This window comes from Prionailurus viverrinus, chromosome C1 (assembly GCF_022837055.1).
Source record: "Prionailurus viverrinus isolate Anna chromosome C1, UM_Priviv_1.0, whole genome shotgun sequence".
NCBI lineage: Eukaryota > Metazoa > Chordata > Mammalia > Carnivora > Felidae > Prionailurus > Prionailurus viverrinus.
Genome location: NC_062568.1, coordinates 205929131 through 205944119, shown reverse-complemented (window position 1 = coordinate 205944119; position 14989 = coordinate 205929131). Strand labels below are relative to the sequence as shown.

General features: G+C 44.5%; 1 protein-coding gene across 3 annotated transcripts in view; it reads left to right on the top strand.

Annotated features, from left to right (window-relative positions):
- The window catches only part of CLCN6 (chloride voltage-gated channel 6), a 32796-nt gene that overhangs the window by 311 nt on the left and 17496 nt on the right, over positions 1-14989 (top strand). For all 3 annotated transcript variants that reach the window (XR_007154546.1, XM_047869376.1, XM_047869377.1), the window contains exons 2-8: positions 783-842; positions 7091-7156; positions 7514-7579; positions 9807-9873; positions 12463-12569; positions 13147-13273; positions 14039-14106. Coding sequence is in view for 2 of the 3 variants with exons in the window: in XM_047869376.1 (XP_047725332.1) it covers positions 783-842; positions 7091-7156; positions 7514-7579; positions 9807-9873; positions 12463-12569; positions 13147-13273; positions 14039-14106 (561 nt within the window). In the remaining variant the exon portion in view is untranslated. The remainder of the gene's footprint in view (positions 1-782; positions 843-7090; positions 7157-7513; positions 7580-9806; positions 9874-12462; positions 12570-13146; positions 13274-14038; positions 14107-14989) is intronic.

Below are 14989 nucleotides of genomic sequence, written 5' to 3'. Positions count from 1 at the left end.
GTAAGGAGCAGGCGGAGCCCGCCTGGGGAGGGGGCGGTTGCCAAGGGATGGCGAGAGGCGTTGCCGGGGGGTGGGGCCGAGCCGCGCTGGGGCCTCAGGTGGCCGCGGGTGGGGTCTGGGGACTGCATCCTAAGCTCTCGAAGCATCTGCCGGGCTTCACGTACCCAAGTCTGGGGTCTTTTCTCATAACCCCTCCCTGGAATCTGAGGGAATATCCAGGCCCGCTCCAGTTAATCCCCTCCGTGTTTTCTTTTATTTCCATGTGAAAAGAGTTTTGAATGAAACCAGCGTTTTCAGAATGAGCCCCTTCACTGGACTTTGTGCTTATCATGCAGCTGGCTTAGTTTCCCCAGCCCTTTCTCACCGTATCCCTCACCTTTTCTGGGTCATTGATAATCCAGCTTCCCTCTGCAAAGCACCCTGGGAAGACTTGAGTTGCTGTGTCCCAGAGTTGACAGGTCCCTTCTGTTTTCAGATTCGCCACATTGTCAGATGGAACCTGATTTTTCCCCCCTTTAGCTGGCAAGGGACATCTTTGAGGTGTCCTGAAATCGTTATTTGAAGAACACATCAGTAGAAGCAAAGAGCTCAGCTGGATGACCGTAGATTGCCACCCACAACACCCCCTATCCCAAAAGTGGTTGTTCTTTTTGAGGTCTTGTTCCCATTTGATAATAGTTCGAGACGATGTGGAAATTAGCAACAAATTTCCATAAATACTTCTGTCTCTTTTTACTTTTAACCGTTAAAAGAGTCTTGCTTTTGTGGATCTGTTTTTCTAGACCATCCTTGGAGAAACACAGGAGGAGGAGGATGAGATCCTTCCAAGGAAAGACTATGAGGTGAGATTCTTAGATGCTGTCTTGGGTAACAAAAGCAGTGAGTGACCTGGTCACTTCCGACCGAAACATTAGGATTTCAGTGAGAGATGCTCTTTGTCTCTCCCAGGGAGTGAATGGGTAAGAAGAGGTCATTTGTCTCTCTCTCGAGAAACGAGCTGTTTAACAAGCCCTTTTCTCACCATGACCCCAAAACAGGGTCTGGGTATGTCTCCATGCATTCACAGGTCTATGGTACCTTAACCTGGATAGAATATGTTTGCTGTTAAACTATTTCCTCTTATAGCTAGAGACCCAGAGTCAAAGCCACTGATAGTGTGTGTTCATAACAGGTGTGGGACAGGAGTGTGTGCTTCTCTTCCGAGAGAACTTCGTTTTCAGATAGGTGATTGTTTCCTGCCCAAGGAACTTTTTTCTGAAGTGCTCTTAATTATAGTCCTTGTTTCAAGTATGGGATTTTTAGCGTGTGTGTGTGTGTGTGTGTGTGTGTGTGTGTGTGTGTGTTTAGTAAGGCCAGTGCTGCTGGAGTAAAACCAAACAAATACACCTCTTTATCATTTAATCCGTTTATGATAATGTGTCTGTGATTTTTGAAATAACAAAAACAAGCCTTGGTTGTGATGGAGAATTCTTAAACTGTTTACAAAAAGAAGCTAGAGAAAAACCCATAACCCTGTTCATTAAAAGATGACCATTAACCTGACTGAATGCCCTTTTCCATGTTCCCATTCCTGCTTTTTTTAAGTAACAAGTGTGATTTTTACTATGTGTACTATTTTAACATGTTTTCCCCCAACTTGAAAACAACTTTCGTATTGCTAAGTACTTTCCTACAGTATCTTTTTAAATAGACAAATATTTTTTATTATGCCACAATTTATTTAATTTGATTTTTTCATAGGATGAACTGTATAGTCTTGACTATCCTTTCTGTTCATTTTTAATCGCTTCCTTAAGCAATTCTAAGAAGTGTAATTAATCATGCATGTATAACGCTTTTTAAAAATGTCACATAGGGGCACCTGGGTGGCTCAGTCGGTTAAGTGTCCGGCTTTGGCTCAGGTCGTGATCTCACAATTTGTGAGTTCGAGCCCTGAGTCAGGCTCTGTGCTGACAGCTCAGAGCCTGGAGTCTGCTTCAGATTCTGTGTCTCCCTCGCTCTCTGCCCCTCCCCCACTCATGCTCTGTCTCTCTCTCTCTCTCAAAAATAAATAAACATTAAAAAAAATTTTTTTTAAATGTCACATAGACTAAAAGTTCAGTATTTTAGGGTACTAACAGGCTAGTTTTCTTTTTAACATTTTATCTTTTGCTGTAGAATTTAGTACAGCTAATAGGATTTATTAGTATAACATGGAATTTAAAAAAACCTTTCATTATAGAGAATTTCAAACATAGAGAAAAATGGACAGGATAGTATATTGAAATCCCTTGTATTCATCATACAGTTTCAGCATTCAACTCCTGCCCAACCTTGTTTCATCTGGCTCCCATCCTCTTCCCCTTCCCTTGTTATTTTGGAGAAAATTCTACCCATCACGTTATTTCACCCGTAAATAATTCAACATGCATCTGTAGAGGATAAGGTTTTTGTTTTTTTTTTAAATGTTTATTTATTTTTGAGAGAGAGGGAGAGAGGTGCAGAGTATGGGCGGGGAGGAGCAGAGAGAAAGGGAGACACAGAACCTGAAGCAGGCTCCAGGCTCCAAGCTGTCAGCACAGAGCCCAACATGGGGTTCGGACTAACAAACTGTGAGAACGTGACCTGAGCCAAAGTAGGACATTTAACCTATTGAGCCACTCAGGCGCCCCAGGGATTTTTTTTTTAGCAAAACAGAATACCATGTTCATACCTAAGAATTTAACAATAACGCCTTGACGTTAAATGTCCAGTGTTCAAATTTCTCAGTTGTCTGATAAATGTCATATAATTTTTTAATAGTTTGTTTGAACCCAGTTCCAAATAAGGTCCTCACATTGCATTTGTTTGATTATCTTTTAAGGTTTTTTTAAACTTTTTTTTTTTTTTAAGTAATCTCTACTCCCAGTGTGGGGCTCAAACTTGCAACCCCAAGGTCAAGAGTCACAAGCCCACCAGGTGCCCTCCTTCTAAATTTTTTTTAATCTGTAGGTCTCTCCTTCATCTTTTTCTTCCCTTGCAGTTGACAGAATAATTTTAGGACTCTGGCATTTGCCAGTTGCACACCGTGGTATATGCTACACTGACGGGAATGCTTTTCCTGAATCAAAATAAAAAAGCAGGGTATCTACTGTGCACACATCTACTGATGTGTTTTCCCATATTTCTAAAATATTTGTGTCCATGCACACTGTTGAGAGGTTTGCAACAATTAGTATAAGAAGCCTCATAATGTGCTGTCACCTTACATTCCCTCACTGAGCCCAGTGATGTTACCCTGAATGTGTGACCATGACTGGAACTTTCTGGCAGCTTTCATCTACCCCCTGGAACTCACCATGGTTTCTCTGCTCCATTGATCCCGCTATTCCCAAGCCTCCTTCTCTCCTTTTGCTAAATTGCACTTACGTTTGTAATGCATTTACTTTCACCTGATATGCATATTTATGTAAATGGTATGGGTTAATGTTCTTTCGTGTGAGTCATTAATATTTCTCAATTAACTATCTTCAAGGATGAGCTTCTTGAGAACATTTGCCTTGCATAAGAGCAAATTGAGCTGGACGCTTAATCAGAAAAGTCTGCTCAGATTTTATTAGGGATCAACTAGAAAACCCTTCTTTTGAAAATCTTTCTAAAATGTGTTCCTTCTCATTCCTGCCTCACTAAGAGTTCATTACACCTACTTGACTAATTTCTTTGTAAGTTGGGGGTCTTACAAGATGTTAGAATTGCTGTTTTGACATCCTGTCTCGTGCTGGATGGTTCATCTGTGGGATGAGTCTGTTAACAGACAGTGATGTTTCATGCTGGGCACAGACCCTCTATTGCTGTTCTGAATTAGGGAAAGGCACCCCTCAGAGCAGAGGATTTAGAATAAAAGGCCTCTCCCTCTGGGCGACAGCAGCTCCTCTAGCTCAAGACCCATTGAAAGTGCTTCTTGTTGGTGGAACGTGGGCTGCCTTTCAGCCCCACTTGCCCTCTTCCCCCGCTCCCCCCACCGTGGCTGTATACCATTTTGCTCATAACCTTGGGCAGCAGGACACCTAATACGTATTTTATTTTAAAAAAAAAAAAAAAAGTTGAGGCGCCTGGGTGGCTTAGTCAGTTAAGCATCCGACTTCAGCTCAGGCCATGATCTCATGGTTCGTGAGTTCGAGCCCCACATCGGGCTCTCTGCTGTCAGCACAGAGCCCACTTCAGATCCTCTGTCCCTCTCTCTCTATGCCCTCCCCTGTTCACGTGCACACGTGTACCATCTCTCTCTCTCTCTCTCTCTCAAAAATGTAAACATTAACATTTATTTTAAGTTGTTAGCCCCCCACCCCCGACCCAAGAGCAGAATACAGCAGAAATCAAAGGAAGTTCGTTGTCACAAAAGAGAAGTAAACGATATCTCGTTTTAATGAATAAATTATCTAGTTCATTGGTACATACTTAACAAAGTGTCAAACTCAATTTTAAAAAAAGAAAAGATCGATGTCCTGGTGTTAGAATTGTCTTCAAAATGTCCCTTTTAACAGTTTTATTGGACTTATAACTCACAGTCTATACAGTTTATCCATCTAAAGTATATGATGGAGTGGTTTTTGTAGTATATTCACCGAATTGTGCCACCGTCACCAGATCACTTTTAGAACATTTTCGTCACCCCAACAGGGAACCCTGTACCCATTATTGGTCACTGCTCACTCCCCTTGACCTTGACCCTAACCCTAAACAACCACTAGTCTACTTTCTGTCTCTAGAGATTTACCTGTTCTGGACATCTTAAAAACCTCTTAAATGTTTATGAAGCCGTAGCATTATTAAACAAACCATCAAGCACATAATTGGCTGGCAATTTCTCTATATGTTTGGTATGAAGGACGTTCGTATTTTTCAACATTTTTTCCCTGTTTGTTCCTGGAATGTGATATCACCTTAACGTTTTTTTTTTTTTTTAATGTACATATATATTTATATGTATGTATATAAAACACATATAAATATGTATGTATTACGCGCACATACTCTATATCCCACCCCTTGCACAGTAAAAAAATCTACATATAACTTTTTGACTCTCCAAAACTTTCTACTAATAGCCTACTGTTGGCCTTACTGATAACATAAAGTCAGTTAACACATAATTTGTATGTAACGTGTATCATATGCTGTATTCTTAGAATAGAGTAAGAGAAAAGAAAACGTTAAGAAAAAAGAGAAAATACATTTACAGTACTGTACTGTATTTTTTTAAAACAATCCGTGTACAAGTGTACTTGCTCAGTGCAAATCAGTGTTACAGGGTCAACCGTATTACACGTATAGTATGTTATATATATGTAATCACTAAATACATACATACCCTCATCATTCACAGATGAGTCCATTTCCTGGCAGAAGTATTTTTTACCGACTGTGGAATTTTGTTTCGTAATCAGAAAAAAAAACGTCTTTTTTAAATATAAAAAGTACATGTGAGAATTTCAAACAACACCCAGATGTGAACAGCCACCTCAGAGATATGCATGGTTAACAGTTTTCCCAGGGGTGCTTGGGTGGCTCAGTCGGTTAAGCAGCCAGCTTGATTTCAGCTTAGGTCATGATCTCACAGTTCATGCGTTCAAGCCCCACATCAGGCTCTGTGCTGACAGTGTGGAGTTTGCTTGGGAGTCTGTCTCTCTCCCTCTCTCTCTACCCCTTTCTGCCTCTCTCTCTCTCTCTCTCTCTCTCTCTCTCTCAAAAAATAAATAAGCTTTAAAAAAAATTTTTTTAAAGTTTTCCCAGATGTCTGGCATTATCTGCTGACATTCAAATAATCTTAATTTTGTGTCATCAAAACAGGATCATATTATATATTTCATTCTGCATCTGGCTCTGTTTGTGTACTTTGCATTTTCTTTTACTTAATAATTTCTATACGTTTTCCACATCCGTCTGTGAAGACCTATCATAATTATGGTTATGCAGTCTTCCATATTTGGATGTTTGATCATCGATTTACTAAGTTGCCTGTCGATGCCCCAGGACCCTTTTAAAAAAAGGATTTGAGGGGCGCCTGGGTGGCGCAGTCGGTTAAGCGTCTGACTTCAGCCAGGTCACAATCTCACGGTCCGTGAGTTCGAGCCCCGCGTCAGGCTCTGGGCTGATGGCTCAGAGCCTGGAGCCTGTTTCCGATTCTGTGTCTCCCTCTCTCTCTGCCCCTCCCCGTTCATGCTCTGTCTCTCTCTGTCCCAAAAATAAATAAACGTTGAAAAAAAAAATTAAAAAAAAAAAAAGGGATTTGGACTTTGGGGATACATTTGGATGGAATAAATTGTCACGTGTCACACCTGTGTTTGGCTGACTGCTGACTCTTGTCGTGGGGGTGTGGCTACCGGGCCAGCGTCCAGCTTGTTCGCCAGCCTATGTGTAGGTAGCAACAGGTTTAGGAAGGAGAGAACACACAACACATCATTTCCTTTGTTGCCAGACTGCTGCTTCTCTTACAAAACATAGAAGAAATAAAATTAGTTCCTTTGAGTTGTTTCTCAAGATGTCTCTGGCACACATACAGATTTGTTGCAGAATAGCTCAGTTTAAGGAACACTGCTGTCGATGCAGTTTTAGGAGCTGTGCTGAATCTGTGCCTCTTCCCAGCATAAACTGAAAGTTGCTTTTTAAAATACCTTCCACGTTGGTTCGTCTCGTGACTAACCTCTTTCTCATGGAAGCTGACTACTGAAGAGACTTGTAATTAACTGATTCTCTAAATGAATTTGGTTCTGGTTAGTTGATGTAGTGGGATAAGTTGGGTAACACTGATAGCCAGAGGTCTTTTCGTGTTTCGCAGAAGCAGGATGTTTAAAGGTAGGTAATCGAACGCTTTTCCCGCAGCAGGAGTCTGTAGCCGTGCTGCTGGAACGTTCGTGCACGTCCAGCACCAATTCTGATGTGACAGATCAAAGGTCTGAGATGCTGCATTCTAACCAGCTCACCCCCCGCTCCCCCCCCCCCCCCCGGGTGCTACAGGCCCACTGTCCTACCCATCCACACTTGGAGTAGCAGGAACCTAGAGCTTTATTTTCCAGGTTTCGGTAATTGTTCCTGTCTTGTGACTTTTTTTTTACTCCCGTTTGTCTTTCAGAGTTTGGATTATGATCGCTGTATCAATGACCCTTACCTGGAAGTTTTGGAGACCATGGACAATAAGGTGAATCCCTTATTGATTTCTTGGGACTGGAGAGATCTCACAGTAGCTTCTTTTTCCCATCTAAATGCCCCTGTGAATAGCCTTACTCCCGTGGCTTTTAGCCCCTTTCGTGAGATATCTGCATTTACTGCTGAAACCTTCACCCTGTCAACCACAGTACCCACAGCCAGTGTACCTGGCCCAGCCTCTTACAGTATATCCTTCTGGCCTTGTAAAGCACCTGCTATAGCAGACGCCATTACCGTGCTTGCTGTCCCTGTGGAATCTAGCCTGACCCTGATTGGCCAAGATGTGTTCCTTCCTTGCTGCCAACAAAGCCGTATAATGAACTGAGCTTGTCTTTCTCTGTGTGAACAGAAAGGTCGCAGGTATGAGGCGGTGAAGTGGATGATGGTGTTTGCCATTGGCGTCTGCACTGGGCTGGTGAGCAGGCGGGGGCGTGGGGACGTGGCGGGCCAGAGGGGTGGCAGAGGTCAGGGGGCAAGTCATTTGTCATGATAACAGAGACCACCTTTTCTGTTTTTCTCCCCCGCCCCCAAATAATGATCCTGACCTGTTCTGGACATCTTAGAATGTCCAGACGGTTCTGGACACCGTTTTCATGTCTTGTTTTTCTCTTTATGAAAGTGAACCAGACATCACTGGTACTCTTTAAAGCACTCAAAGGCTTGGTTAGGACCACGCTGTCGTAACATGGCATTGTCCCGTCAGGTAGACATAGTGGGGAGAGTACTGAGTGGAATCTGAGGTCACTCTGTAGGGAAAAAGCAAAGTAGTGGAACAAAACCGACCGTCATACCCTTTCCTTTAGTATGGCGTGCCCATAAGCAGGACACCGTAGACCTCAGTGAATTTATTGTCCTGGGCTGCTTCCCTGCACGTGGCTTGTTTTATCTAGAAGGTAGAGCTGGTGGCTGTGGGTGGAGGAACACGCCTGAATGCACAGGGGCCTGGGGTCGGCTTGCTCGTACGTGAATCACAGACCAGAAAAGATTATGAAACACTGCCAAACTTGAGTAGTAGCACAAGGCCTGGAATCCTAACTGCTGACCTAACCACACTTAAAGCTGGGGAAGAGAAACTGGAAAAGTCAGCAGACAGTCAAAATGAGATGTCAGATATGATTTGCCATCAGTACAGTGTTAGAATAGGCAGTCTTCCTCCATCAGGGCTGCTATAATAAAAACACCGACTTGCAGGGACTTAAACGACAGGTGTTTATATCTCACGGTCCTGGAAGCCAGGAAGTTCAAGATCAGTGGTACCAACAGATCTGTGTCCTGGGCTTCCTGGCTCCTGGCTGTGTCCTCACAGGGCAGGGCAAGAGCTCTGTGGGGTCTTTTATAAGGCTACTAACCTTATTCACGAGGGCTCCATGCTCAGGACTTACTTAAACCACCCAAAAGGCCCCATCTCCTAAGGTCGTCACAATGGGGGTTAGAATTTCACCAGATGAATTTGGGGGGGGAGGGGGGATGCAAACATTCAGTCCAGGACTGGGGTTATAAGTATTCCTAAGCAGCAGCCTGTTTATGTCTCTGGAATGACTACAAGTCTCACCTTGACTCTGTACGATATACCCATAAAATGCAAACGTGTGTTTAATGTAACGTAGCCACAAAGGCTATGACCAATTTTTATTTTTCTGGCGCTTGTCAAATTTATACTGTAGTAGATTCAGAGGCCAAGGACCATCTTACTAGTTAAGACAGACGGCACTCAGAAGGCCTCTTTAGTGATGGATGCCGATGTGGGGGGATCTTGGGTTGACCAAATTGTTTTACTGAAATTTTAGAGTGTCTACTTTGTTGTGTATGTTTCTGGTTGCAAATTTCCCGGCAATAAGCATCTACGTGTTTAGTCTTTCTGCTACTTTCATATCAAACTCCTTTGAGCTGCCATTTATCAGTACCAGCAACTATACCGCGTACCTTCGTGTTATTGGAAGGCAGACTTGCCTGTATAGCCTAGCAACCAGCTCTTGTTACTGCTTGGCTCTCTTATCCTTAGATCTGTCACGGTATCTGCTGCAGTACTTGAAAGCCTCCAGGCATTGGCTTGAGGGAAGGCCAGAGTCAAAGGCATGAAGCCTTTGATCCTGAATCCACCAAATCATAAACCTTTCCTGAAGTTCTCCTTTAAGCCCCGAGCCGAGCCGAGACTTGGGGCTTAACATGGACTGGTTGGTGGAGCTTTTCCATATACACCTGAGTAAATGTTGTTTTTCAAAGTTACATCCTAAGCTATATACTTAGCTAAGCATCACTGAAGATATTATTGGAATTCTTCATCTGAGACTGCCTTTGGAACATGCTGAGCAGTCCACGATTCTGGATATTACTGTAGTCACAGGATGGCCTTCCTCGGTTTCACGTCTTTTCCGGCATCCTTTTCCCTCTTTGTTTTACTCTCCTTCTCTCGGCAGAGCTATGCCCCCATCCTTTGTTCTTTGGAGAGGCGGTGGGGCCAGGCTGGCAGGGAATCTCCTGGAGAGTCAGAGTCCCTAACAGGAAACTGTTTCCGCATTGCCTGTTGGTAACGCAGGTGCAAGCGCCAACCAGGAAAGGCCAGGGGGTCATCCCAGCATTTGAGCAAAGTACCTGCGCCCCAGTGGGGAAAAGCTGTGTGACGGTTTGCTTGCTCTTCACAGGTGGGTCTCTTTGTGGACTTTTTCGTGCGCCTCTTCAGCCAGCTCAAGTTCGGAGTGGTTCAGACCTGTATCCTTTTCCCGGTTCTTGGCATTCCCAGATGTCAGCAGTCTCTGACTTTGCTCTCTTACCTAAGAACAGTAGACAGGGTCTGTTGAAGAGTTTTTATTAGCCATTCAGCTTAAGTTTTTTAATGATCATTGAAGGACACAGGAGGAAGAATTTGATAGAGACTCGTGTTCAGGTTGGTAAGACACAGATCCCACAAAGATGCCTGCTCTTCCCAATCATCTATAAATTCATTGTGTTCCAGTCACAATTCCAGTGGAGTTTTCAAGGAACTGGAAAATTCTCTTCCTAAATTTGTTGGAAAGAGTAAAGGGCCAAAGGTGGTCGAGACAGTTTTGAACAAGCAGGGGGAACTTGACCTACTCAACGTGAAGGCTTGCATAATTTAAGATATAGTAACTGAAACCATGTCATATTGGTTCAGGAATTCCCAGTTAGGCCAACGGAAGGTAACAGAAGCAGAAATTAGCTTGCACATGTAGAGAAGTGTGGCGAATGACAGAGTTAATGTTGTAAGTCTGTGAGGAAGAGATAGATAATTTAACAAAAGATGCTGGGACACTGATGATCCATCTGGAAAAATATAGATTCCTACTTTGCCCTGTAAATTAATTCCAGATGGATTGAAGATGTAAATAAGCAAAACAAAACTTGAAGAGGCCACGTGATGTCAAGAGTAGGGAATAATTTCTTAAAACTCCAGGAGGCGCAGAGTGAAAGGGAAAAAGATCAATAAACTTGACCACAGCAAAGTAAGTTTGTTTTTCTTTCTTTTTTTAAAAAAATCTTTTAACGTTTATTTCGTTTGGAGAGACAGAGCGCAAGCAGGGGAGGGGCAGAGGGAGAGGGAGACACAGAATCCGAAGCAGGCTCCGGGCTCTGAGCTGTCAGCACAGAGCCCGCCACAGGGCTCAAACTCGCAAACCGTGAGATCATGACCTGAGCCGAAGTCAGATGCTTAACCGACTGAGCCACCCAAGCACCCAAGTTTGTTTTTCATGCAAACAAAAAACCTCAAACCACAACAATAAAACACCATAAACAAAATGGAAAACGAGTCCACAGCCTAGGAGAGGTGGTTCACCATACATTTAAGAGGCAAGTAATTCATATCTGGAACACAGGAAGAGCTGCAACTCGGTAAGGAAAAAGCCTAATAGAAAAATGAGCAAAGGAGCAAACAGGCAATTCTCAGAAGAGGAAAATTGAATGGTCAGTAAATAAACCTGGGGAAAGGGTTCCCCTCACCACTAACCAGGGAAATGCCAGCCAAATAGACAGCAACTCCTGAATCCCTCTTTTTCCTGCGGACCTTGGACCTGGGACACGTACATACCCGTTCATTACAGCTTTGTGATTGCAGAAAGGTGAAACCACACCAGGTGGGAGAATGGAAACATTGTATCACTACAATGGTACCATGGTACAATGGTTCGTATGGTGTGATTTTATGCAGAATTTACGATGAATGGACCAGCGCTGTATATATCAACATGACTAATTCTCAAAAACTTGATGTTGAAGAAGAGGAAATTGTAGAATGTGTATGAAGTGCAATCCCATTATTTTAGTTTTAGAAACATACACTACGATACGGCTACGTATAAAAACACAGAAAGACACAATAATTTCAGGTTAGTGGTTTCTCTGAGGGGAGAGAGGGAGGGAAACAAAGGATTTTTTTTTAATGGTATCTAATATTTTAATTAAAAAAATAACCTGGAGCAAATTCAGGATTTGTTAAAGTAAGGATGGGGGTGGGGGGAGGGTGTTTGTTACTTTTTATAAAGTGAAGTATTGATGTGAAATGTTGGGGTCCGGGAGTGAATGGTCAAGAAAGATTCCTGTGACGTTTTCGGTGCAAAAAAAGGTGGTCTTATTAAAGCACAGGGACAGGAGCCATGGGCAGAAAGAGCTGCCCCAGGATTGTGAGGAGTGAGTGATTATATACTTTTAAGTTGGGAGGGGGTCAAGGATAGCGCTAAGTCTTTAAGGAATTTGGAAGCAAGGTTTCCAGGGCCTTGAGAGGCTAGCTGCTGTTAAGATAAGGTTATTTACCATTGTCTAGTAAAATCTTTGTCGTGGAGCCCTTCAGATGTGTTATCAGTGGGCCGTGTGTTTGAAGGATGATTGCTAACATAAACCTTGGGTAGCGAGTTGAGATAAAAGAAGTTTCCAAAGGGATTTTCGTATGTTAAAGAAGACTGGCGACCCCGGAGGTCGAGCAAATGTCAAACTGAAGTTGCCCTTTGCCAGGAGCATTAAGGGTCAGACATTTGAGCTCCTGGAGGGCAATCACTGTACCACCTCAAGTATTTGTCGATGGGCTGCAAATTGTAAGGTTATTTGAGTTTTTCTACATTCCTTTTGCCTTTGTTCTCCCCATCACTGTTTCATAATTTAAAAATGGCCCCTAATGTAGAAGACATCTCAGGCAGTTTCCTTTTTTTTAAGTTTACGTATGGAGAACAGGAAGATGCACAGGAAACAGCCACTATGTCTTAGAGGAAGGGACACCGCACCATTTCAGGTGATGGTGGGAACACCCTTGACTGGCGGAGCATGTTTTCCTTAACCCTGGTTCTGTAGCGGTGGAGGAATGCAGCCAGAAAGGGTGCCTTGCCCTGTCCCTCCTCGAGCTCTTGGGTTTCAACTTGACCTTTGTCTTCCTAGCAAGCCTTCTTGTCCTGATTGAGGTGAGGTGGTGTGGGTGTTGCCTTTTTGCTAATGAAGTTTTGGATTCTTTCGTGTCCACTGCTGGAAATGCCAGGAAGCTGAATCAGACTTAGAAATGTAAGTTCTGGCAGAAAGTGGCCCCTCCTACACTTAAGAGTTGTTTCTGAAAGTAAAGGTTTCAGCCTCTGGTGAGATTACAGAGGAAAAGTCCAGATTAGGAGGGTGGTTCTCAACCGTGGCAGCACATTAGAGTCACCTGGGGGGACTTTAAAAAATGACTTTAAACTAACTTTAAAAATGGCAGATACCCGGCTCGAATGAATGAGATCGGAGTCTCTGGAAGGGGAATGTCTGCATTGGCAGGTGCAAGTTTCCCAGGTGATGCTGACTCACCGGAACCTGTTAGGAATGCAGCTGTTTCGGTTTCCCCTCAGACCTGCTGAGTCAGAAACTCAGGGTGGGGCCCACCGGGTGATGCTGATGTGAATGAAGGGCAGCCCCCCCCCACACACACACACCTTGGTAGTGAGGCTGTTGCCGGTAAGCCATAGGACCAATGGATTTTGAGTTTACGGGTGTCCTACTCTCCCCCATCAGCCAGTGGCAGCAGGTTCTGGAATACCCGAAATCAAATGCTACCTGAACGGGGTGAAGGTGCCCGGAATTGTCCGTCTCCGAACCCTGCTCTGCAAAGTCTTTGGAGTGCTGTTCAGTGTGGCTGGAGGTAAGGAAGCTCTTTCTGACTTTTATCCTTCCAAGTATTCAGGGGGTGAAGATAACAAGAAGCATCATGTACGTAAATTAAGTCGATCTGGATTTGAAGGGCCTGCCCTCAGACCCCTGCACTGTTTCTTGGTAAGTCATTGTTTTAAATACAGACACGTTAGGAAGTTACCAGAGATATGTGACAAACACATTTAGTTTTGGAGTAGTGTGACCATTTAGTTGGTCCACGGAGTTGGCTTTTAGCAAAGTCAGCAAGCTTTTTGTGTAAACAACCAGACAGTAAATATTTTAGGCTTTATGGGCCAAGAGGCAAAAGGGGAGATGTTATGTAGGTACTTAAACCTCTATAACCATTTGAATTAGATCCATGTAAGGATGTAAAGACCAGGGGCACCTGGCTGGCTCAGTCGGTGGAGTGCATAACTCTTGACCTCGGGGTTGTGAGTTTGAGCCCCACGTTGGGTGTAGAGATTGCTTAAAAATAAAATCTTTAAGGAAAAAAAAAAAGAAGGTAAAAACCATTTTTAGCTCCCAGGCTGTAGAAACAGACATTGAATCTATCTTGGCCCACAGACTATAGTTTTCTGACACCTCCATTTAAAGAGTATTTTCTCTTATTTGATGGGAATTTGACTCTCTTACAAAGTCATATAATCATCTCTGTTGTACGGCTGTCGAGAGAAAAGTCTACATAGCAGAGGTCTCCTAACCAAGCGGGGTGTCTGTGCTGACTGATGGTCTCCCCTTTTCCACCTGTTCCCAGGGCTCTTTGTGGGGAAGGAAGGCCCCATGATCCACAGTGGAGCAGTGGTGGGAGCTGGCCTGCCTCAGGTAAGAGTTGATGGGCTGGGACGATACATCCCTCACAGCGGGCCCCTGGGCAGGGGCACGTCTATGGTTGAGTTGATAACCAATTCGTCGGGAGCACCTAACGTGGCTTTGGAACCAGATGTCAGTTTGGGTTGAGGTGGAAACTGTCCTGTCATCCAGGAGAGTGGGTAACTGGTACCTCGAGGTTTTAACAAGGCCCTGCTGAGTGCCCGGGGCAGCCATGGGACATTCTGTTCGAATGAGAGTCACCTGGTGCGCCCACAGCCATTGCCGAGCACCTGCACGTCCAGGGGCTTGATGGGTCATCTACATGCTGCCAAACCCGAAGAGGCTGGAGGTATCGACCGAGGCGGTCTCAGGCCCAGGTCTGTGCCGACCCCCTTTGGGGTAGCACAGGAAAGGTAGCGGCCGCTGTCTGCTGAGTGCCCTCTGGGCCAGACTCTCCATATACCGACTTCTTTCTTCTTTCAAGCCGCCTCAAGGGTTTGGTTGGCCTCAGTCATCCCCATTCGCATTTGAGGAAACTGAGCGGCCGGCTCGGGACGCCAGAGCTCCCGCTTCTCACGGTTTTTCTGGATTCCCCAGCTGCCAGTTGGAGAAGTCTGTGTTTCCTTGTAGACAGCCCTCGTGCTCCGAGGGAAGAGTCGCTGTGGCTGTGGGTTGTCCAAGCCCATCTTCTGGTCTCTGTCTTGCTACTGCGTCATCTCCTTCACATCAAGTGCTCATCCTGGCCTGCCAGGAGTGAGCGGAGACGGGGCGGGGGGGGGGGGGGGGGAGGCCAGGCGAGGGCTGGGCGGCAGCAGCCTGAGAATTTGCTGGACGCATTGGACGATGGCTCTCCCGGCCCCTTTCTTACTGACCTCCCCTGAGCAGAGCCTACTTC